A 26,752-nucleotide genomic window follows, 5' to 3' on the forward strand; every position below is an offset into this window, starting at 1 on the left:
GAAAACGATCGAAAGTGAACCAAAGCATTCAACAAAACACCCGTTAAAGGTAGCAACGCGTCAGATCTACGTGTACGAAAAAAGCGGTTAAAGGTAGCGACACGTCAAACTGACGTGTAGGTTTTAGAAAAAGAAAGTCGCTCAGAACAAACAACGCGGAGACCACTTACACCCGACGCCAACTAGTCGGCAACTAACACAAGTAAGCACTGCTGGCGTGCGGAGGTCTGGAAGCAAGGGGAGGGGAAAGGAGAGGATATTATTCTCTATCTACACGTAAATTTTACGTACGCTACCTTTCCAGGGTTAAGCTATTATTTATATACTTTTGAGAATTTATAGTAAACTCATGATACACCTAATATAGTCTGGAATATCGTATGACTTAATTGTTATTTGCATCTATGTCTGTTCCACCATAACTGATGTAAAACGTACCTGATTTCAATGAAATTTGGTACGTGTCGTACTTGAACCTTTTGAAATTAGGGGTTGCGATTCAGCAAAACTAAGACAGTAAAAATAGGCAAAATATACCCCATACTTAGGGGTTACAAACGTCCTGGTTTAGCCGGAACAACTCAGATTTACATTATCTCTTCCCCCCGCTTCCAAAGAGTGTTCAAAACTTCTAGCGTCCAGAGTTTTCTCCAAAACACAAGTTAATAGTACTATATTTAAAAAGTAACCTTTTTATTAGTGATTGATACTCAACTAATAGTAATAATCTTGCTTTTTAAAGCCAGAACTCCCTCTATAAAAATTGTGGCGGAAGTACCGGAGGATTCTGTGCTTGGATATTTGGATAGGGCGCATAATAGTTCCTAAGTGAAGTCTTGACCCTTGACCCGACTACGGTAGGTCCCATGGTTTTTTAGCTATTGACCTTTAAAGTTCAGTTTTTCATGTTTTCGGCAGCCTATAACTCCAAAAGGAAACATTTATGCACCCAGGTTGGTCTATACTTTTTGTTTTATCTTGGTGTCAGGAATCACCTCCCAAATTTCATCGGTGTTGTTTTGAAACCCCCTGTATATCGAAAATCGAGACAGATTGTACCAGTCATCACCTCCAGCGGCAACAATAACGCTTACTGCTGTATAAGTAGAGTCGTTATAAAATCTAATAGCTTTCACTATCATAATAGATGTTATTGTTATTGTTATTATTATTATTTATAATAATAAATATCAAAAAAGTGTGTCACGATGTTCTGTAAAGTGTGTCATCAGTGAAAAATCTTTGAGAACCACTGCTCTAGAGACCATGCTCTAGAGACATAGACCGTACTAATCAACGTATTCGCACCAAATTTAAAAATTAAGGTCTTTTTATAAGCTTCTTTTTACAAAAGATCTTTTTTATGTATTTAAAAAAATTCTGCCTATCCCCCAAAACAATGATAGTTCATTGAACTGTGAAAATAAATAAATAATATTCTCGAAAACAGCTCTAATGATTTTGTTTGTATTTCATATATCATATTAACAGCCATATACTGTGGTGTAATGCATTTTCTGGGATAAATCTTTTAGGGTTCCTTTATTCTTAGGGGTAGTTCTTTTTGGACGGTTTTCTCCAAACGACCCGGACGATTTTGTTTATATTTCGTAAATAACTATTTCATTAATAATGCTATAATGTTACGTAAATCACTTTCATGAAAATATCGGCAAGGGGCGTGATTTTTTCTACAATTTTCTCGAACACAACTCATGCTATTTTGATTATATTTTATGAACAATTATTTTATTAATAAATCTAATACCTGACTTAAGGCACTTGCTATGAAAACAATCCATAAGAAATAGTTTAAGTTTGGGATGAAGCTTTGTCGGATGGAGGTTTCCTATAATTTTATTCGTATTTCAAACAAGAAAAAGTTTCATTAATAACTTCAGCATAACATAATTTAGTTTAAGATATTAGATCGCGAAAGTTTAATGCGGTAATCTATATATTTTACTATCACATCTTGAGGTTAGGAGTCGATCTTTGGGGTAGCTGTTCTCCCTTCTTTTACTGGGAGTTTGAAGTTTTTTTTTGTTTGTTTTTTGTAATTTTTATAAACTGTATAGTTGGAATGGAACACAGAACTGTTGAGATTTGTTCCGAAAGTCTTGAATTTCAACTATAGTAGGCAAAGTTTTAGAGACAGTACAAAAAAAAAAAAAAGTTATGGAAAACTAATGTTAATTCTAACCACGAATGTGTAAACCTTTCTTACAAGAATCGAAAATAATATTTATTTTTATAGCTGGCCCTAGGCTATCACCCAATCAGAGAGTTTCGCCCTAATCTAGTAAAGGAAGAAAGGATAGTCTACGGGAATGTAGTACGTACTGAAGCAGTACTGGAAATAAATATTTTTCACGCTTAACGTAAGTCATATTTTTTATTTAACGTATTAAAACAAATCTACTTTTGCCAACTTTATCATAATTTAGTTTCAATATTAATGTATAATCTTTTCTTTGCCGTTAACAATATTTTTTTTCCATTTAGAAAAATATATTATTAATATTTTGTATTATCAAGACTGTTTGGCTGTTTCTTTAGTTCTAATGGAGCACACAAAATGTAGTGGGGCTAGTTACGATATCTATAACAAATTTTTAAAAACCTTCCTATTAGTGATGCTAATTGTATTTTATTTATAACAATATTATGAATGCTATTTATGGTAAATAAAGTCTTAGATTTACCAACCGCAAATTAGCACCGGCAGCATATTGTCTTCCTCTCTGTGTCCTAATTATATTACAGGATAAATATACTAGAAATCAGTGGCGTATTTAGGAAGGGGCTTCCGGGCTTGAGCCCCTCCGAAATCTTACTACAGTAAAGTATATGAAATATCTTGCAGAATTTTCACATTTTCAGTCAAAGCGCCCCCCGAAATTTAGCAAAGCCCCCCCCCCGAAATAAAAACGTAAATACGCCACTGTTAGAAATATTTCATGTGTGAGTTTCTGCATTACAGATTCACTTTCGAGTGATTCTGACTTATTATAAATGTATACTGAATAATGAGATTCCCATGAGACTAATGAGAATAATGAGACTGAGTGCTGGATCCATTATATTAGCAATTTGGTCGCTGTAAAAGAAACGAAATATAAAAGATCAATGAATGTATAATTATCTTCATGGATTAAAACAGAATTGGTAACAGCAAGATCAAAATAGGCAGCTTCAAATTCGAGAATCAGAAATACAAGGTGTCCCAGTAGGAACGGGCAATATTTTGGGAAATGGTAGTATGGTTGATTCTAAGCTTTAAAAAAAGTTCATATGCGAACATAAGTTCTAATCTCAACGATTTGAGAGCTACAAGTTGTGAATCATTTTCGATTTTATGCTGCGTATTGCTCACCCTGTATTTATTCTGCAGAGGTGAGACATCGTGAATTTGATAGGTGGATTTTCGAACGGTATGCAACATGTGGCAGTGGTATCTTTGGAAGGGAAGCTAGTGTTGAGGGAAATTTCGGAAAGTTAAGGTAATTTAAAGAAATTGGATGGCAACACTGATTCCCAAATATCCCTCAGTAAGTATATTTAAAACTTTTTTTTGGTGGGGGTGGAGAGCTGGTTCTGGGGATATAGCCTAAGGTGAAAACTATATGTTAGTCTGGTCCTGGGATTGTTGCCAAGAAAAGTGAAAAGTAACCAGTTGGCTACTGGAAATAGTTCCTCTTTGCTAGTGTTGGCCGCACGCTGCGGAAGTAAATGGATAGAATCAAGTGATACAAATCAGTTTTTCTCGGAGCAGTATAGCTGTTTGCCCCCTCAGTCTGCGCGATAGGTTCGCATTCACGGCATATTTTATGCCAAATGAAGTAAAATGTGATCAGATCACTTTGATGTTCGTAGTGAGTGAATGTTTTAAATGCGAGTGCCGAAGACGAAGTAAATGTAGAACATGGAATATTTGTATTGTTTCAGGCATTGCAGGCATGAATTCAGCAACTATTATCAGCTTATCTACATCAATAAGGTTACGTGCGGCACATTCCGAATTCTTACTACTGTCTGTATCAAATTCTTCAGTCGTAGCCATTGCACTTCATCACGCTCTAGATGTCCAACTGTCCAAAAAATCCACCACAAACCTCAAATAACAGACTATAGGTAGTCCAGGTCTCGATCTGTGCATGCGCCGATCGAAATGCTCAGACAACTTTGCCACGCAACGAAGAAAAAAGATAGGCATCCGACATTGCTTCAAATGTTCTATCTTTTCAGCACACCATACGTTTCTGTGACACTCAATCTAAAATTTAACACATCACAATTTCCGGAGCAGTGAGAGTTTTTCTGGGGCTCTTGGAAAAAAGATGACTGTACTCAGAGTCAAATGACGCTCACAATCATCGGTTATCATCACACACATTTTCATCTCCACAAAGAATTTACATCTGGCAGGACTACTTCAACCAGTGTGTTCGCGAAGTATTGACCAGCCCCACTTCGTAAACGAACCATGCACGCAGGCACCTTCATGCATGAAAAATGATAAAACCACAGGCAAATTGATCGTGTATGGCCTCGTTCATTCATGTTGAAAGTTTTCAAAATCTTCTGTAAACATGCATGATGGGTTTGCCGTTCTTCATGCATGTTTACTGTGTGTGCTCGTTCATGCAAGTTGGTTGTTTTATATTTTGGTCCACCAATCACATCAGCGGAAGAAATCACGTTACTCCTCCGTAATGCCAAGGTCGTTAAGTTGGACAGCAAGTTGGCATGTGTGTGGGCAAAAAATTCTTCCAACATGCATGATAAATAAAATCTTTCATGAAAGTTGGTCATGCAAGTGTGTGCGTCTGTGCCACCCTTAAGGGACATCGCAATACTAGGACGCATCGCTCCAACATTGATGAGTGAGCTGTCACCATCAAGAAACACGCCAGCTTTCATTCCTATCACACTTAGTACGACACTCAGACTCCATTAGTGACATGTTTGCATCATATTTATTTATTAAAGAAACTTGCAATCATACCCTGCGAAACAGACCAATATATACAGAAATCATTAAAAGTCGGCAACAATGGGAAGAAAAGTAAGACAGATCATTTTGTAATTGTACTTTATGTATTAGTTTACTTTAATAATGTATTAATTTCTATATATTTTTTCTTTTTCTTTAAAATGTGCTGTTTGATATAATCTGAAAGCAAACTTAAGATTCGGTAAAAGCATTTTAAGTTACTTTTCTTTAAAGTCCTCCTTTCTGATTTTACAAATCTGGCAAGCCTACCTACCACTGTGCGATTACGAAGCAATGCTAACCAGTAGCCTATATGCTTTTGGTAAACTTCGAAATTTAATGAAACTTCTAGTGCATTGTTTCTATATAGCTACGACACAGGTCACCCAAATTCAATTCTCGGTGGGAGCTCCTCAGTGGCTAAGCGGTTAGCGTACGCGCCTTTGGCGCGGGAGACCCGGGTTCGATTCCCGGCGGGAGCTCATGTGGTTCGGATTCCACGTTAATCAGTAGGTCCACGTCTCATATAGCCTCGCTGCTGAACGGGACGATACACTCAAAATCAACTCAACTCAATTCTCGGTGGGAGCACAAGTGGTTTGGAACCTATGTTAACCTATTCGTCCACGTCCCTTATGGCATCAGATCTGAAAGGAACGTTAAATTCAACCAATTATTGGAAGTGCGCGGTGGCTTAGTAATAGAGCGTTCACCTCTGGTACATGGGGTCCCCGGTTCGATCTCAATTCGCGCCAAGTGAGCTTTGTGATGGACAAATACCGTGTGCGTGGGTTTCCTAGGGGTTCTTCCTTTCCTCCCACTTTCTTCATTCCACCATTTCATTAATTTCTCATCATCACCATCTCCTTAGCCTAGCCGGCATAACCGTAAGATTTCATTTAATTTTCAACCAATTATCAGTTCTGTTATGGCTATATGGTTAGCATACCCGTCTTCAGCACGTAAGAACTGGGTTAGGTTCTTGAAGGGAGCTCGTGTCGTTGGCAATCCAAGTTAAGCTGAAGGTTCATGTCTCATATAGCCTTGATGTTGAAGACTAACACTTAAGGGATCCGGGGTTTTTGGGGTATTTTTTAGACTTTCAGTCAAGCAGCTACTGCATCGTATCTATTTATCCCAGGATCATGGTTCATACCTCATTCTCTTCAGAATGGAGCTGGCTTTCAAGTGGTGCTACTTGCATGCTCATACCATATACCAGGAGAGGGAAAAGTGATGTCAAAGGGGAAATTTCGAGGGGAAAAAATTTCCGGAGCAGTGAGAGTTTTTCTGGGGCTTTTGGAAAAAAGATGACTGTACTCAGAGTCAAATGACGCTCACAATCATCAGTTATCATCACACACATTTTCATCTCCACAAAGAATTTACTTCTAGCAGGACTACTTCAACCAGTGTGTTCGCGAAGTATTGACCAGCCCCACTTCGTAAAGGAACCATGCACGGAGGCACCTTCATGCATGAAAAATGATAAAACCACAGGCAAGTTGATCGTGTATGGCCTCGTTCATTCATGTTGAAAGTTTTCAAAATCTTCTGTAAACATGCATGATGGTTTTGTCGTTCTTCATGCATGTTTACTGTGTGTGCTCGTTCATGCAAGTTGGTTGTTTTATATTTTGGTCCACCAATCACATCAGCGGAAGAAATCACGTTACTCCTCCGTAATGCCAAGGTCGTTAAGTTGGGCAGCAAGTTGGCATGTGTGTGGGCAAAAAATTCTTCCAACATGCATGATAAATAAAATCTTTCATGAAAGTTGGTCATGCAAGTGTGTGCGTCTGTGCCACCCTTAAGGGACATCGCAATACTAGGACGCATCGCTCCAACATTGATGAGTGAGCTGTCACCATCAAGAAACACGCCAGCTTTTATTCCTATCACACTTAGTATGACACTCAGACCCCTCACTCAAACGAGTATACTTCGTCTTTACTATTTTCGTATAAAATTATGTATGATACCATGGACAAAATAGCGTATTGGTAGATCAAAGCGGGCATTTCATAGCATCTTACCAACCAGTACACGCAGTAGGAAACAGCTCATCCAGGCACAACCGAGCACACATAATGAGGTGAGTCATCATCGTCCTGGAAGAACTTAGGGAGTGATCCGTAGTTAGGGTCCCGCTAATGAAGTATGGACCCACAAGACAAATCATCCATAATCCACACCACACTATCACCTCACCGGGAACATCTGTGGATGCGTCAAAACAATGCGGCTTACTATTCTCCCAGTACTGCAAGTTCTGTTTGCTAGCCTCGTTCGCTCTCCTCCCCAGTAAACAATACTTTAGAGGCAAATGTGAAATTGTTGTCGCAGCTGCTCTGTGACAAAATTCCAGACGATGATCTGGATCATCTTCTGTATGTTGTTGGTAAAGTTTTAGTTTATAATGGTACCACTTATTCACTAACATAATGTGCATGATTGAGGTACTAACATCGGTTTCATGCGCTATGCTAGTTTTGCCTCGTCTGTTGCAATGCGTGATCTACCAGTCTTGGCTCGATCTGCCGCAGATCTGATTTCTGAGATCTTCTTTAGGAATTTAAGAACTAACATTGCTCACGAGAGTAATTTCTAGATGACGGTGACTAAAAACTTCCACAATCACCCTGGTGCTTCGTTATCTAGGGATTAGCATAACTTCAGTGCGCTTTGCGTACGTCAATACCGTCTTTCGCTAGTAAGTCCTCTGCAACGATTAAAACAGAAAAAGTCATATCTTCGTAATGGTTAGTGGTAGAGAAAAAATAGCAATGCCGTTTCATTTCTACGAAAATTTACTATTAAAATTACGTATGTATCATATTCTATGATTTTTACATAAAACAATTGCGTAAAATATAAGATGGTGGACTTATTATGCATTGTAATTTTAGCTACAAACTCAAAGATAAAATTTATATGAAGAACCCCTACCGGTTTCTCTCGCTGAGCTCAGAGCAAGAATCTACGCCGTAGTTGAAGAAGATACATCTAAAATGCAGCTGCAGTTTTGTTATGAAATAAAGTTCAGGTGGGATGTTTGCAAAAAAAATAGTCATATTTAACCCTACTAAGCATAAGGTAATAATCTTGATCTATTTTGCTACAAAATGACACGAAAACCAGTTCTGTAAGTAGTTTGAATAAATTTATAGGCTTGCATTCTTATATTGTAAAATTTATTCTATACTCTATCTGCAATAAATAAACAAACAAATAAAATAAATCTGATTTTTTGTCCCTTTTCGTTTAATCCAATTTTTATTATTAATACTTTACTGTAATTCAAATTAACAAACTGAAAAGTTTGAACTAATATCTTGAGAATGATGCCAGGCGTGTGAAATACGTATTCCGCAATAGAATAATGGTTTGCTGTCGGATCGGTCAAGGGACTTTGTAGCCACCCTGTAAAATTATTGCTCTCTAAGCTACCTCGATCCTTTCGCTAAACGTAAACCGAATTCTTTCTTATTCCTTTTACTTGGTGGTCAATTTCTATCTATTTTACCCTGCGGAGTGTTTCTTTTTTCATCTTACGAGTTTATCAACTATTTAAGGATGCCAGCCAGGTTCTATTTTCTTTTTCTTTCTTCCTTCTTTCTATCTTTCTTACTTTCGCGGAGTTCCTAGAACCTTATGTGAATCTTTTTTCTAGTATGTGTGTGTGTTTTTGTGAGTGTGTCTGTATATACGTAGCTCCCAAGTAAGTCGCACAGGGACTAGTTTGACCGTGGTTCGGTTCTCTTGAGGTTATAGAGACATCCGTGTTTGTGGTTGGTATGTGAGGCGAAAACCGAAGGAAGATTTAAGGGGAAGGATCCCCGCTCAGCGTATTAATGAATGCTGCGGTTATTGATTGATTATCTGTTTGTGTGTGTACTCGCTGGCAGAGATATATGTATATTTACACCTACAGGCAATATCTACTAATTGAATGAAATGCTATTTATTATTAGTACTGTTATAAATACAACCCCCTAATTACAATCGCCTGTTCTATTTGACATGTATTTGTAACTGGTCTTGTTATCAACATAAATAGCTTCATTAGTGACATCATATTTATTTATTAAAGAAACTTGCAATCATACCCTGTGAAACAGACCAATATATACAGAAATCGTTAAAAATCGGCAACAATGGGAAGAAAAGTAAGACAGATCATTTTGTAATTGTACTTTATGTATTAGTTTACTTTAATAATGTATTAATTTCTATATATTTTTTTCTTTTTCTTTAAAATGTGCTGTTTGATATAATCTGAAAGCAAACTTAAGGTTCGGTAAAAGCATTTTAAGTTACTTTTTTTTAAAGTCCTCCTTTCTGATTTTACAAATCTGGCAAACCTACCTACCACTGTGCGATTACGAAGCAATGCTAACCAGTAGCCTATATGCTTTTGGTAAACTTCGAAATTTAATGAAACTTCTAATGCATTGTTTCTATATAGCTACGACACAGGTCACCCAAATTCAATTCTCGGTGGGAGCATAAGTGGTTTGGAACCTATGTTAACCTATTCGTCCACGTCCCTTATTGCATCAGATCTGAAGGAACGTTAAATTCAACCAATTATTGGAAGTGCGCGGTGGCTTAGTGATAGAGCGTTCACCTCTGGTACATGGGGTCCCTGGTTCGATCTCAATTCGCGCCAAGTGAGCTTTGTGATGGACAAATACCGTGTGCGTGGGTTTCCTAGGGGTTCTTCCTTTCCTCCCACTTTCTTCATTCCACCATTTCATTAATTTCTCATCATCACCATCTCCTTAGCCTAGCCGGCATAACCATAAGATGTCATTTAATTTTCAACCAATTATCAGTTCTGTTATGGCTATATGGTTAGCATACTCGTCTTCAGCACGTAAGAACTGGGTTAGGTTCTTGAAGGGAGCTCGTGTCGTTGGCAATCCAAGTTACGCTGAAGGTTCATGTCTCATTTAGCCTTGATGTTGAAGACTAACCCTTAAGGGATCCGGGGTTTTTGGGGTATTTTTTAGACTTTCAGTCAAGCAGCTACTGCATCGTCTCTATTTATCCCAGGATCATGGCTCATACCTCATTCTCTTCAGAATGGAGCTGGCTTTCAAATGGTGCTACTTGCATGCTCATACCATATACCAGGAGAGGGAAAAGTGATGTCAAAGGGGAAATTTCGAGGAGAAATTGTTTTTCACACTTTGGGCCCCTCTGGAACGGCCGTGTGTGAACGTAGAGATCTCAAAAAAATAATACTTGGTATATTGAATGTGTGTGCCAAATTTCAAGTATCTATCTTGAATACTAAGGGCGGGAGAAATTTTATCAAGAATTCCCACCATGCCCCAAATTACCGTAAAACACCATGATCTCAGGGAAAAAATTTCCTGAGACATCTCTATTTACCCTAGGACTATAATTCTCCAATCATTCTCTTCAGAATAGAACTGCCTTTGAGGCGGTACCATTCACGTGTCTCCATCATGTATCTAAGGAGGGAAAATCTCGAAAAAGGGGATTTTTGGGTCTAAATATCCTTTTTTTTTCAACTTTTAGCCCCTCTGGACCCCCCTGTTTTAACGCAGAGATCTGAAAAAATCTGATAAATACTAGTTGGTGGGCTGAATGTTTATGCACAATTCTAATTTTCCCGGTGCAAAAGTAAGCCCGCCAAAAAAATATATACCGACAATGTCCCATATTCCCGTATACAGAGGGATATTTTGTAAACATTCCCTGAGACATCCCTAATTACCCTAGGATCATAGTTTGCACATCATGCTCTTCAGAATAGAACTGCCTTTCAGGCGGTACCATTCACTTGTCTTTATCATGTACCTAAGGCGGGAAAATCCCGTGAAAGGGATTTTTTGGTAAGAATTCTCTTTTTCAACTTTTAGCCCCTCTGTACCCCGCAGGTTTAACACAGAAATACGAAAAAAATCTGTTAAATAGTCCTCGGTGGGCTGAATGTTTGTGCACAATTTCAATCTTCCACGTGCAAAAATAAGTCCGCCAAAAAAATAATAAAAGAAAATATATATATATATTTTAGAATTATGACGTCATCACCTCCTATGTCTCGTCGCAGGAAGGTGTGAAACCATACGTAAGGTCTTCTACAATGCCTCTGGGCTTGAAAAAAAACGGACGAAAAATCTCAAATAGGAGAGTTATAACGCAATGTACCATGAAATACCCGTATGGTACAAATTGTACCATGGGATCCCCAAAGGGCTAAACGCTTCACTCCAATTCAACGAACCGATTCAACCAATTAATGAAAATTCATAGAGTGAAAACGTAGGACTGGATAGTGCTCATCTCCTGCTTACCATGCTGATGCATTACTATGAGGTGCCTAATGATTAACACGCGTGCCTTTGGATTCAATTCCTAATGGAAGAACACTGTGATTGATTTAGTTTGAATGTTTTGCGTCCTTACGAAACATCGATTCCATGAAGATGGGGAGTACTATCAACTTCGAACGACACCTGGGGCTTGAATCGATGCAGTTGGCACGTGCACAAATCACTACAAAAGATAATCCCTCACAGTAAAAGCTCTTGTCCCTAGTGACACAAATGCGCTAGTTGTCGCACGGGACAAGAACTCGCCTTAGCCAACTTACCCTTAACCAACCAAACCAAAACGCTGCCCCAAACATTTACCCAATTTTACGCCCTCCCAATCCGGCACCCGGGGCACAAGCCCCGTTTGCTCCCTCCAGTTACGTCACTGCTTATCCCTCCATTCTCTCTCCTCTAAGAGAGCTGGATTACAGAATGGCATATATAGTGATTCAAATAACGCTTTAAATTTTAGGTATAGCTTCAGTGTTGACGTATTCACAAATCAGTCTTACGAACAATCATTTACTTGTCCTTCTTGAGTTCGGTGCTCAAAGGATTTGCCCATGTGGACAGAGCTACGACTTCTGTTATGTTTGTACAATTTTGTGTCTGTTAGAAGCAATTGTTACCAGTGGCACACCCAAGAAGTGCCGACCTGCTGAAGCCTCCCCTAAGTAGATTCTGCTCACATGTAGGCTAGTATGTGCCCTTCTGGTCCTTGATTTTACGATATTTACGGTGATTATAAGATGCTTCTAGGACTTGGCCGCCTCCATGATGTACTTCTGGCTACGCCGTTAGATTAGGTTGCATGATTATGTAACCACCTACTTCCGTACTTCTTAACTGCGGAGTATGTTTCTGAACCCTTATTTGGGTGAAAATAGAACTTCGGTTCTTAACGCAGCAGGAAAATAGTGACGCATTTCTGGAAAACTTATATACGAGTGAAACGACGTTAAAAGATAATAAACGGTTTACCTTTGTGGTTGCATGCGAACACTGCAACCTCATCCAGTAGCATTAAGCATATGAGAGGAAGCTACTTCTAGACAAGGAAAACTTGCTACTTATTCATTTACAACTGTGGCAATTTTTGTGTTATGTTGCAGCTCATCTTTGCTTAAGTGTTTCGTTAGTAGTGGCTCCGTCAAGACACACTCAGATCAGTTTCTCATATCAAGTTAGGTTTTCGTGTCTAATTTGACCTCAGAAACTTTGAATAATCTCAGACTGACAGAAAATGTTCTTGCTTTTAAAATTATTTTCCAATCGAGCCTTCTTATGTTCTCATCTGTGTCTTTTATCATTGTCAGAAGTAAATTCTCTGGATGACTAAACCATGCATTTCTCTTTATCACTGGATCTGTGATTGATTTAGTATTTCAATCCATAGATCTAGAAAATGACGTAAGTTTCCTTAAAAAGTTTAGCTCCTTGTTTGCACGATGGTTCACTTTTAATATAGAACCATAAATATTCATTATGTAGGAAATCATAATCTTGAGCTCTTTTGACGGATTTTCCGTAGTGTCACCCATCTCGCCTGGTGTAGATTTTTTTGGGTCCTCTTTTAAAGTTTGTTCAACTTGTTTTAAATGTTTATTTCTGCGTTTTTTTTTTTGTTCTTTTACACCGCTTCATAACCTGTTTTGATTCGCTTTTGTCTATTCCTCCTATAATCATTTCCCTTTTTGTTCTTTGGTCAAGAAGAAATGGCATTTCTAACTATGGCATTCGTCTTTCTTTTTCACATTTACAGTGAATCAGTTGATCAAGACATTTACACCAAACAATATCAAATAAGGATTCTCTGGCGAATTTTTTTTTTTGATATTGTACTATTTTAGCATCACATACAGGGTTGGATATTTTTCACTGATTTTAGGAGCTGCCGAACTTTCTCGTGATATTGAAGAATTAAGACAACAATTCGTTGTTGACTTAAAGTAGCTTTTCCACATATAGATGACTTCTTCAAAACCTGAATTCTTTTTAGAAGCAACTATGTAAGTAATGTCCTAAGCTGGCGGATCTTTTCTAGAACCGGAATTATTCTGTTTCCCTTTTCCCACAGGATTTTTCTCAGCGCACTTTCTATGGTAGGTCGTTGAACACAACTAAACTCCTCTGGAGACCCAATAACATCATGAATAATGTTTTTTGTGTCCTCTGACCGTAATCGAGTCCAGGGGCGTCATTTGGGGGTAGGGAGGAGCATTTGCCCCCCCCCGAGTTTGAGATTTATATAGATTTTATCAATAGAATAGTAATAAGTCAGTGAAAAACGCGAAATTTTACTTATATCAAGGGGTCTTGCCCCCCCAAGCCATATCTGAAATGACGCTACTGATCGAGTCTTATTCTCCAATTTCATGTTGATATAAGCAAAACAATGGCGCACTCACAAACTTATATGGAGAAATCCACAGGCTTGTAGACAATAAGATCAAACAAGAAAACAGTATCACGCGTCAACGCTACCAAACTAGCAAAAGCACAACACTCAAATGCGATAATTCAACTCAAACTGATTGTTATGTCTGAGCAAGGCAAGTCCATTTGTATCAATAATTGAGTTGCAGGGGAGGCAGATGCCACACACAAATATTATAAATTTATCGATTTTCCGCCTAAGTCAAAGCGATGGCATGGCCGCACCTCATAAACAAGGGCTAACGATTTTAAATATCTTTTGTCATTACATTTGAACTATTTGTAAAACAATTATTACTAAGGACAATACTGTATAAAGTAATAAACATTTCGTTTATTGTTTTAAAAAATCTACAATTTCATCATTATTTTTTTTCGAATTTCAAGTCAATGGCGGCACCTCAAAAAATTGAGGTAAAGATTTGAAATTTGTTGTATGTTATACTAAACATATTTGGCCAAAAATGGCCACAAAGGGTAATAAGATTTCGAAAAAAAAAAACGTTTTTTCGATACATCCTAGTAACCATGCATCACCTGAGAAAGAAACAGCAAGCCGGAGGGAGTGGGGAAGACGGAGGGAGTTTCTACCAATATTTTTGGAACCAAATTCCACCTTACTAGTAAGTTACTGGCGTGGGTAAGGTGAATAAAGTCGCATTATTGTCAGAAGTTTGGAAATTAATTAGTGATTCGTATGTTATTAACATGTACTTCATATATAATTAGCGAGTGAACTATTGGTTAACGACATTCCTAATTCCGTTTCGTTTCGTTTTGCCTCCTTTTTGGTAAGCCTAAAACGGGACACACGTATTGAACATGTGCAGATAGACGGTTTTTCATAGCCGAATTTGACATTGAACAATAGCTACATTAAAAATAATAAAAAGAAATAGACGTACTCAGGATTGAAAACTGCAACGAAAATTTAGGGTATAAATGAAAAAAAAAAAAACACCCGAAACAAAACTTATAGCTTTAACTTATCGGCAATTAGGTTAAAGAAGTTACGAATCATTGAATCGGTCAAAGGATACGGTAATAATTATGGTTGACTGTGATAGCCATAGGTACACAATGTGATAGAAATTTACAACTGTCACTAGGAATTTCTGTTGCATATTTTGTAAGTGTTTTTGATAATTAGACGTCCTGTCATATAACTTAGGCGTAATTTGAGACACTCAAAACTTTCTTAAAATTCTGGATGTCAGCACCTATTTCGAGACAGATGGCAACTCTAGTTGCAATAAGAGTTCAAGACCAAAGATAGAACCTGTTCCTCGGATATTGAATCCATACCAAAAAGTCGCTATCTCTCACTGTTTTTTACTCTTTGGAGATAAATACTGAAACTCGTAATATTTTTAAATGTTTACCATTTCCGATTTTAATAGACTGATGTAGGTGAAGAGAGTATATTTTCCTTAGATGTTGAATTAATTCCAAGAAACCGTGACCATCATTCAAACCGGAAATTGTTGAATTCTTCTCCTTCCGGTTTGAGTAGAGATTCAAGTAGGCATAACATGTTACTGGGGCAGGCGAAAAACCGTTTGACGCTATCTATTGTCATTTTTGTTCTATAGCAAACATTGTTGAAACCGGAAATGATCAATTTTAATAACTTCTGGTTTGATTTGATTTGATTTGATTTTTTAATTTAGCGTCCCTTTCAGCAGCGATGCTTTATGAGACATGGACCTACAGCTTCACGTGAAATCCGAACCAGATGAGCTCTCGCCCGTAATCGACCTCGAGTCTCCCACGACAAAGGCGCATACGCTAACCGCTTTGCCACGAGGAAGCTCATATTTCTAGTTTGAGTAGACGGTTAACGGAAGGGATGGAACCTATCCTTGATACGCTGGAATCAAATCGAAGAAACTGATTCTCTATATCTCTTATTCTTTTCGCTTTCATATCTGTTGACAGATAGACAGAGGGACATAGCTTTTTTTTTATATAGGACTTGTGATACTTATTCATAACATAGTTTGGAAATGTGAAAAATGTGAAATAACGAAATTAGGCGGAAAGAGTAAAGGAAGATACCAATTCTCTCTTCCTGATATTCTGAACATGTTTAATTTAAGTTTCGTAATCAATTCCTTTTACGAAATCCAAAGTAATTTTATATAAACTTTCAGCACACACCTTCCTCATAGATCATCATCAAGAGTAGAGGCATGTTTCGAAACAGTTTTTCATTAATAGCAGTGGAGGGAGTCCAAGGAAAATCAAGAGTTTTCTCAGCCCTAGAGACCTGTTTCAGCTGACTGATAGCGAAACCAATCAATCAATTGCGGACGTCTTCCACAGACTTGATCGTTTCCCGATAATCAACTACATGTCAAATAAAGTCTAAAGATACGTGTTAGCAAGGGCGGAAATTGTTGAAAGGAAATATATTTTTTTTACTTAAAAACTTAAGAGAAGTCAAGAAGTTTAAAATGTAATTTGCTAAAGTTTCTGTAAAAAGGGAAAAATCAATGTTCTAGCACACATAGCCTACTATTTATATAACATAGGCAAGTTGAAACCGAGTAGATGCTTTTGAATAGTTATAATTTTAATGTTCATAAATCCAGAAATCCTTATTCTATTTCCACGAGTAGTTCTAATATTTTAGTGTTGTACTAGACGCCCACTAGTAGAGTTGTTCACGAGACGAGACAATATTTAGGTCATGAGTCGTGAGACGAAACAGATCTCTTTCAATTACCGTTGACTACAAGACGACAGTTGTTTGTCTCGTTTTGAAAAGATATCGTGAAGTAATGTCTTGTTTCGGAAACTATGTCCCTTTCTATTGTAAGTGAGATTAATCAAGACACAAGACCAGACGGAAGCTTCCTGGTGGCTATGTGTATAACGTATGCATTTTTGACGCAAGAAACCCGAGTTCGATTCCCGGCGAGAGTTCATTTAGTTCCGATTCCACGATAACCATTATGTTCACGATCTCATAAGCCGAATTCAAATCCAATCCAATTTTTAGACAAGACAGCTCCCGCCCGAGTATGAAGTTCAGGCACTACAAGTTTCATCTCTGTAAGATGCATATGAAAAACATTACACAAAGTCACGTAACAAAGTATGAATCTCGGTATTTTACAAGTTTAGACTTTGTGTTTGAACTTGCAACTACAATTTTATAAAGGTAACAAAGAAAGTTATGTTGCTTTCTGTGGAGGTCTGTGTTCAATTGGCCCTCACACTGTGAGTTGAATGCGAATGGAGATAAGGCGAAGGTCGGTTGTAAGTGTGGATATATCCAACATACTACCAGGTTGTGGCAGTTCAGCTACACCGTGAACTTCCGTAAGGACAAAGTGAACATGGGACCTCCACAGAGCGTCATAAGGGCGTGTATACCGTACAAGTTCAAACGGGGTCAAACACCGCTGCAGCGGGGCGGAAGATATGTCAGGCCTTTGCTGAGAGTATCGTGACTACGCGGACAGTGCAGCGGTGCTTTAACAAGTTTAAGGACGGTGACGAAACACTCTAAGATGCACCACCTGCCGGAAGACCAACACATGTACAAAATGAAGATCTTCAAGCAGCAATAAGAGGCGAACAGTGGCCAGACATGTGAGGAACTGGAAGTACAATTCAGTGTGAGTTGAGAAACGATTCGGCAGCACCTCCATCAACTTGGGGAGCACTACAGGTTGGTTCGATGAGTTCCACATGATTTGACTCGAGTCCAGAAGGCAACACAAAGAGACACCTGTGTTTGTTTGCTGCCTCGTCTGAAGAAGGAGCCATTTCTGGACAGGGTGTTGACATGTAATGGGAAATGGGTCCTACACGAAGCTCCGCGGTGCTGTCATCATTGGTTTGCATCCCATGAACCGGTTTCAAAATAGCCAAAACCAGCACTGCACAAAAAGTCCTCCTGTATGTTTGGTAGATTACTCGCGGCATGGTGCATTTGAACTGCTACCAGCTGGTCAGAGCATCAATGCAACGGTGTACTGTTAGCAGTTGAGCAGTGTTCAAGAAAAACTCAAAACTCTGGAGGCAGTACTTCTGAATCGTAAACGGGTCCTGCTGTTACAGAACAATGCTAAGTCCCACGCGGATAGAATGGCCTGGGACACCATTCCATGCATTGGATGGGAAACTATTGCATCCGCCATACTTCCCGGACATTGCACCGTGTGATTATCACCTGTTCTATTCCTTGGACAATCACCTTAGAGGACGCCAGTTCAAATCTCTAGCAGAGGTGCAAAATGCATTTGATACTTTCTTCGCTTCACAGCCCACCAAGTTCTAGAGTGATGGAATCTATTGCCTTCCAGAACGTTGGCAGAAGGTCGTCGATGATGTTAGGGACTATTTTTGATCTTCCAGGTAAGTCTTAGGTCACATATCGATGTTCGAAGATGGTGGGTGAAAAAGCAACAGAAGTTTCTTGGTAATCTTTCACGAAACATTATACTTCTAGTTTTCGTGACAACTAAAGTTAATAAGCTAATCAACAAGCATTCTTGTAGTGTGGTTCATAAAGCACCTCATACTAAAATTATTGTTGCAAGATCGAAAGAAAACGTCTAAACTGCTAGGATATAAACAACCATGCTTTGTTTATTGGGTTCTTTATGTGACTTGCTTCAATACGTTTCTCCTATACCTTGCAGAGATGTAATATTCAATGTTTGAACTTTATAATCATGTGATACTGACTTATGGGCAAAACAGGCTGATCTTGATACACCTCCTTTTTATTTCAAGTTATGAACATTTTAAAACTAAATTTATAAAAAATTTGACAGAATTTCTTGGTAAACGTAAAAGAAAACAGTATAAAATAATGATTCATTATGTAATGATCTTACAGATACGTTGATTATATTGTATGTTTCTCTATTGTAACCGTTTGTAAAAAAATATTATGGGGATTAAATGTTAGAGTGCACATATCTGGTACTAGGAGTTCCTGATTTGATGTGTGAGTTTAACATCCCGTTCAGCAGCGAGGCAATGTGAGACGTGAACCTACAGTTAAACATGGGATCCGAAACATATGAGCTCCCTCCAGGAATCGAACACGGGTCTCCCATCCTAAAGGCGCGTACGCTAACTGTTTAGTCACGAAGGAGATCTAGGAGTCCCTCGTTCGATCTCAGATCAAGTGAGTTTGTGGTGAACAACATCGTGACCGTGGATTTTCAAGAGGTTCTTCCGTTTCCTTCCACATTCAAATCATCATCATTGACTATCATCTCTCTTCTATAGCCAAAAAGAGCATAACCTTGGGACGTAAAACTTAAACTTTTCATTTCATTTGAAGTTCTTTCTTTCAGTTTCATCAGTATTGTAGGATTCCACGTGTTTTCACGCCATACTGGATGTAACCATTTGTTTCTATGACACGTGATTTATGTAAACACTCATAAGATGACAGCCACCAAGAAGACGTCATCTACTATCGCTAACATTCGGCAAGTGACTCTGAGGCAAGCTGTCAGTAACATTTCTGTATAAAATGAGACTGAATGCCACAGAAAACATCAATCTCGCCCGGTTGATCAAACAAGCAACTCTCTAAAACTCCTGATTATTGAGAGCTACCCTTCCTATATGCTTTAAGACGCCTGGTCATTGAGCTCCTTTCTCCTTTTGTAAGAAGCCCGGTCATTGTGAGGTACATAATCACCAAATTTTCTAAGGTGCACGGTCATTGGGAATTCCAACTTCCTTCTCTAAGACACCCATTCACTGAGAGGCACCTATCCAATACGCCCTAAGATGCATGGTCATTGGGCTCCTGTAAATCTCACCAAGAAACCTCCAAAGATTAGAGGAAATATGTACTATTTTGTATTATATTGTACTCAAGAGGATAAATTTTATACTAACAAAAAGGTGATGGGAAAGTTCAAACTCCATGTACCATCTTTTGCTCCACCCCACAGACATGAAAATTTTGCAATATTTAGAAAGTATTCTCTTTATAAAGCTAATTTCTTAGAAGTGTTGCTTACATTTTAGCTTATTTTCTCGTTCATATATTGGCCTTCCTGTTAAATATTGCAAAAGAGTGCTTGGTTTGAAATCATTTTGTTCCACGAAATCAAAATTGTACAGAAGTAGTCCTTTTCATAAAAGGCATTTGCATCAAAAAGGTGCATTGATCACCAGAGAAGTAATTAAGGAAGTTTGTATAAAAGAAGGGACTAAGTTTTACCAACTTTAAGAGAAAACGAAGACGATAATAATCACATCTTAAAAAAAAAAAAAAAACTTTTCTTTAGAGGAAATTCTCAGATCAAAGATTAAGTACCCGTAGCATTTGTTATCGGAAATCTTTCGTTTTTCCAGTACCTAGAAAGTTAAGACTAAAGGCTTTTCTTTGCCCGTCCTATTCAGCTGCTCCATCAAAAATTAATTTGAGTTTTAAATTGTATTATTGTTAGACAGTCTTAACGTAATTATTTAGCTATTAACAACGAACATGGAGGTCCAATTAAATTCTAAATATTGTAATTAGCAATTTCTCCTACTGTTATCGGGCATAAATGTTCGAAACTGTAACAGAGAAAATCAGATAAATATTTAATCAGTGCTACATAGAGCTCAATTATTTCACAGAAGTTTTCGGCAGATGGCACTAGTGTTAAACAGTTTTTGCGTCCCTGTCCCACATCGAAAGTATGAATAGTGGGACCCCGCAAGTTCCGAACCACGGCCACATTAAGGTTGGTTTAAAGGGACAAGTTTTGCCGATAGATGGCACTACAGTCTTCGTATCTTTCGCATGCATTTTTACCTTTCACGAAAATTTACAATTTCTCTTACAAATTTCAATCTAGAGACTTCAAATTTTTAGAAAAGGAACTTCATAACCTATTAAAGGGAACAATCTGTGCCGATTTTTTATTTAGAATTTTCTTCATTGTTGAAATGGCTTGATTGTTGAAATGGATACCTAAACCTTTAACAATAGAACTGTTTCAACTGTGAAGAAAATTCTAAATAAAAAAATTGGCACGGACTGTTGCCTTTAATAGGTTATGAAGTTCCTTCTCTAAAAATTTGAAGTCTGTAGGTTGACATTTGTAAGAGAAATTGTAAATTTTCGTGAAAGGTGAAAAATACATGGGAGAGATACGAAGACTGTAGCGACATCTATCGGCAAAACTTGTCCCTTTACACTAACCTTAAAGGTTGGAAAACATAGATTTGAGAGTTAGTATCCCAAGTATTGACGGCGCCAAAGGGAGGCAAGATGAGCGGTCGCCCTCCAGGTAACATAGCATCGTCTTCACCCTGATGCCACACAAACATGTATTGTATGGTAATTCAAGTAATATTCAAGTAATATGATAATTCATTTTCTGTATACAAAAAATAAAAAATCTACCCCCTTTAAAAAATCTTTTTCCTTCCACTTACCTTTCCTTCTTTCTTTCTTCTTTTCCTCCCATTGTTGCAGCCCGTACAATAGTCACCAGACAACCTTGCTCCTGTAAACATCTTCGTATTTTATCGACGCTTTAAGAGCGTTGAACGCATTACGGAGGCTTGAACATCATTCTGACTTTATAACTAGCATCCGAGCTTTGGCGCGGGAGACCGAGGTTAGATTCTCGATGGGAGCTCATTAGATATGTATCCTAACGTTAATCTGTAGACTCAAGTCTCATATAGCCTCAGAGAGGAACGGGATGTCAACTAAAGTACAAAGAAACCTAGAACGTAGAACAATGGCTTGGATTCCATCTTTAAGTGTAAGCACATGTTTCGTATAGCCTCATAGCAGAAAAGGGAAATTAATCTTCAAAAACGAACAATTTTTTTCTTACCTGCAGTCAATTGTGTGAATAAGACACAATGTACTTTAAATTTAAAAAAATACTTCAGAAGCATTGGAAACTACTCAACTATGATAAATACAATATTACCTTCTACATACCAAGTATTTTGATGTCTTGTAGTAAAATTATTGTTTACCAAACTTTAAAAAATAGTATTCTAGCCCAAAATGTTTTTATTGAGTAATACTATACTTTCAGACATTTTTTTAAAACATGAAATATCATGAGATGAAATGAACAGAGCAATGCGAGCGTTTAGCAAGTAGAGGTCCATCCTTCTTCGCAAAGTGCATTTTGAATTTTGTGCTTCTCCCAGTTGTTAGGCAAATCTCAATGAAATCTTGCACAGCCATTGGGAGCACTGGTGGACAGGTTAGGAGTAAAAAGAAAAAAGTTTATCCAGCAGCATTTGAGAAAGAAATAATCAACGAAAACACTTTTCCTGTATATGTTAATGAGGCGAAACGACACAATTTATGCATTTACAATTGTCAGTGTTATACAACTTAACAAAATGTTCACAATATTCTCTGTCTTCTCAGAATACCCTCAACACAGAATTTAACAGAGAAATACGTGAGACGACATCCGAGGATAACTTAAAATCACGATTAATCCGATGGCAGTAAAGAGCAACCCAGGAAAGAGGGTATAATTCATATTATAAATAACAGAAAAATATTACAATATTAGCAATTTGCTGTACTTATACCTATGCCATTAAATTAACAATATTGCGTACAATTTAACTGTGTACTGTTCTGCATAAAGACAACCCCAAATACTATGATGTTATCTGCTATCATCGCTATCATCCCACACACATTGTTCTTTTCCTTTTTCTGTTTTCTGCACACTGATTTCGTTTACGTTCATGGTTTGAGATAGTAATTTCTCCATCGTTTCACAATTCACAAATATCACATTTGGCTGTACCTAATATTTTTACTATATTAATATATACGAAGGTAAATTATAAATGATTTAGACTGGGTCAGGTATTCAATCCTCGGAAGACGAAAGCCGGCGACTATACAATAATCTGAAAGAATCTATCTTGAAGAATGAGGCCTGAGGCCTATAGATGTCATGAGTAGTGTGACTAACACGCCAGCTAAGGGTAAAATGTCTTCAATGGCAGATCATATAGCGTGATTATGACTGTCAAAAGTGGACTGCTTGATTCTTGTGAAAGGGAGGCAAAAGTTTGCGAACATTTACAGCATATTGCACGAAATTCATGGTGTTATTTGGACTGTCAGTTGCGACAGTTGTCAAAGTAAGTAAATAAATTTAAAACGTGGGAACGAAGCAGATCAAATAGAGAAGAGCAGTGATCAGACATCTACCTCTCGGACTGATTTAACCACTTCGCGTGTTTTTGAGCGGAAAATATTCCCGTTACGTTCTGAAGTATAAACAGGTCTCAATCACCTCGCGTTGCATAAAAATCGTCCAACAATGCATATTAGATTCAGCGGATCTTTATCAACCGAACAGAAACAAACCAGAATGGATAAGTGCCATGAGCTACTGATATTTCACGATGGTGTTCCGGACGGGTTCTTCTCGTCGAAGCAATTAAAGCATAAGAGCAGTTCTAAAATAGGAAAGAAGTTCCGGTTAACTCTTTCCTGTGTAAATGACAATGGTATTTTAGGACGAAGATGGCATTCTGATGCTGAATTGGCTCACGGCGAAAATACTCAACAGCTATGTGCAGTGTGCTTCCCTACGAAAGTTGTGTTGCTGTGTATGGCAGTATTGGAAGGAAAAGTGAGCCAAGGATGGACTTTTACTTCATGGCAATGCTCATTCGCACACCAGTCAAAGCACTCATAAGAAGCTGAGGTCACGAAAGTTTAATATGTTAGCACATTCCTCCGTACTTACCCATACCTAGCGGTGATTTTTTATCTAATGGACTGAGAGTTAGTATGTAGTATAAGATTTCCGGATAATGACGCCCTGCAAGCAGCTATCAGGAACAGCGTATGTGACACCCCAGGAGAATGCTACCGTGTGGCCATACGAAAGCTGCCGAGTTTGTGGTAAGAATGAGTAGTTCTTCCGAGAAAATGCGTTGGATGGGACTGAAGCATAATCTGTACGCCCGAACCAAAAATGACATGACATAATAAATCAAAACCATTCGTAAACAACCCCTTTATGTGAGCACTTTGTAGGAGTTGACTGTGCGCAAGATAACACTTTATGAACTTGCTCCAAGTTTAATTTTCCAAGAATTACAATGTATTTTATTATTTCTTAAATAATCTACTAGAAAATATGTTCCTATAATATCGTCCAGGTCCTATATTTAAAAAATATCATCCCGGCATTCCCCTAGGGTGTATTATTCTTTCATTAATTATCTCTATATTTTCCCAAATAGATTTACACTGGATAATATTACACCACACCTATTTGAAACAGTCAAGTTTGAGAAAGTCTTCCAGAATATACTATCTATCTGTACTATTTTTAGAGCAAAAAAATATCATCATATGCTTTCGAACTCATAATATATCAATAATACTAGGAATAGGTGAAATTCATAGAACCTTAAACCATAACCATGACTAGAAATATCTTGTTTTCTTTTTTCTATTTTTAACATACTGGGAGAACAATTCACCAATTGCTAAAAGGTGAATCCAAAATATAGTTATAAATACAGACAGCGATAATAAATTTTCAACAGATATTTTATCTTTCTAAATTAGTTCAAAATTTGCAAAAAAAAAAAAAAAAATGAAAATTATCGCACAAATTCGCTCGAACCTCCTACAATATTCAACACTCTTATATTTTAAATGTACAAAAAAAAAAAACTGTAAGTAAAGTTACACTATATCTAATAGGACTTCTTATCTTTGTTTCTTTTCAGAACCTGGAGTCACACATCCCACAGCTGATAGTATTGGCAGCCATTACAATCGTTGTTACATCGGCTCTCGTGATTGGTCAATGCCCAGGCCTCCAGACGGACGTCTTGGCGCTAGGGGTGTCCTTATTGGTGTGTTGCACTGTTGGCGTTGGGATTTTCCTGTTAACTTACCTGAATGGTCCCAGTCGACCACCAGGAGATGTGCTTCCTATATTCGCTCTTGTGGTGGCTGCACATACGATGATGCCAGTGTCCCGTGTCATATCCATTGCAGTCGGTGGGGTGCTAACTGGGTTACATCTGATTTTGGCTTTTCTGCTGCGAGACAAAAGTCTTCCGGGATATTTATATCAGGTATGTTTGAATTATTTATCTTGTTGTGTCCTTCACTGATTTTTTTTTCTGTATTCGACCGAACTCATGTGATCTGGATCAAAGTTGACGTATTCCGGGATTGCCCAAGATAGGGTTTAGGTCGTATGTTGTATCATTGAGAAAAATTGGAGGACATCATATTTCGTAGAAAATGGTACAATCAAACTAGGCAATTCTAAATTTGGGGTAGAAACATACATTGGGAGCAGAATGGTAAATTTTGGAGTAGAATGGTAATCTTGGGGAGACAATGATAAAATTAGCGAGAAAGAATAGTAAATTTGGAGGAAAGATAAATTTGGAGATAAAAGATAAATTTGGGGAAGAGAATGGTACGTTTGAGGGAAAAAATAAATTTGGGAAAGAGAATGAGTGAATTTGAAGGGAAAAGGTAAATTTGGGAAAGATAATGATAAATTTTGAGGGAAAAGATAAATTTGCAGAAGAGAATGGCTGAATGTGGAGAAAAAACATAAATTTGGGGGAGAGACGTTAATTTGAGGGGAAGAGATAAATTTGGGGAAAAGAACGGTAAATTTGGAGGGAAAAGATAAATTTGAGGGAGAGAATAGTAAATTTGAAAAAAAAGATAGATTTGGGGAATAGAATGGATAAATTAAGAGGAAAATATAAATTTGGGGAAGAGAATGGTAAATTTGGAAGGAAAAGATAAATTTGGGGAAAAGAGAATGGTAAATTTAGAGAGAAAAAAGTTTGGGAAAGAAAATAATAAATTTTGAGGGACAAGATAAATTTGGGAGAGAGAATGGTAAATTTGGGGGAGATAATGGTAAATTTGGGGAAGAAAATGAGTAAATTTGGGAGAGACTGGTAAATGTGATGAGAAATGGTAAATTTGGAGGCTTGCTTCGAAACCCTTGAAGAGATAGGCACCTCAGGCATGCCAACGTGTGGCATACCTTGCCAGGCCCTAATAGCGTATACAATATTATGTTGTAAGGCTTTCAGTTCATAAGTTGTAGACCATCAAATTTTGGGCTTTACATTTTGGAAGAAATAATTAAATAAACGGAATTTATGCGATGTGAATGAATTAAATTGGTGGTAGATTTTTACTTGTCATATAGCATGTGAAATATTTTGGAGTACAGACTTTTGGTTCCCGAGATACGGGCCATGGAATGTGAAATGTGGAGTTAGCGAAACTTTCGAAAAAATAAATAAATAAATAAAGATTTGCTTAATACTGAATGAAGGGCGATATTTTTCCGCAACTGGGAAGCTTATACTAGTTTATAATAGAGTAATAATTTCAAGCTGAATTTATATTTTCCATTTACAGTGAACCAAATGAACACACAGAGAAACTTGATGATTGCACGTTCATTCGTGATAGGTTAACGTCGACGCTTAATCATGATTTTCCAGGTTTATACGTTTCTCGTGGGTCCATAAAATGTGTGTGCACTGAGAACACTTCTCTACACCTTTATCTTGCCTTACCTCTTTAACTGTGGCCGTATCGCCATTCCGAGCATAAATTAATTTATTCATTTAGTTTAACGTCCTACGCTTATCCAGCTATGCTAAGGGAGATCTTGATGATAATAATAATGAAGAAAAGATCGAAAATGAAGAAAATTGGAGGAGATGGGAGAACCATAAAAATCCCACACATGTGGTGTTTCTGCAGCACAAACTCGCCTGATACGAGTGTGGATTGAACTAGGGTCACTGTGCACCAAAGGTGAGCGTTTTATCACTGAACCACTGCATACTCTTCGAGCGTAAAATCACGTTCCAATCTCAGACAGTGATGAGTTTGAAATGCTCGAGATAGATTAGATTTCATTTGATTTTTATTTTGCTTTCCTCTCAGCAGCGAGGCTGTATGAGACGTGGACCTACA

General features: G+C 37.7%; 1 protein-coding gene across 1 annotated transcript in view; it reads left to right on the forward strand.

The window, feature by feature from the left end:
* Positions 1-26,752, forward strand: part of LOC145675126 (adenylate cyclase type 2-like) — a 1,402,841-nt gene that overhangs the window by 1,050,800 nt on the left and 325,289 nt on the right. Inside the window, exon 5 of the mRNA XM_081745496.1 lies at positions 24,508-24,861. Coding sequence (XP_081601622.1) covers positions 24,508-24,861 — 354 coding nt within the window. The remainder of the gene's footprint in view (positions 1-24,507; positions 24,862-26,752) is intronic.

The sequence above is a fragment of the Thermobia domestica genome, chromosome 18, assembly GCF_964235325.1.
Source record: "Thermobia domestica chromosome 18, izTheDome1.hap1.1, whole genome shotgun sequence".
NCBI classification, from domain to species: Eukaryota; Metazoa; Arthropoda; class Insecta; order Zygentoma; family Lepismatidae; genus Thermobia; species Thermobia domestica.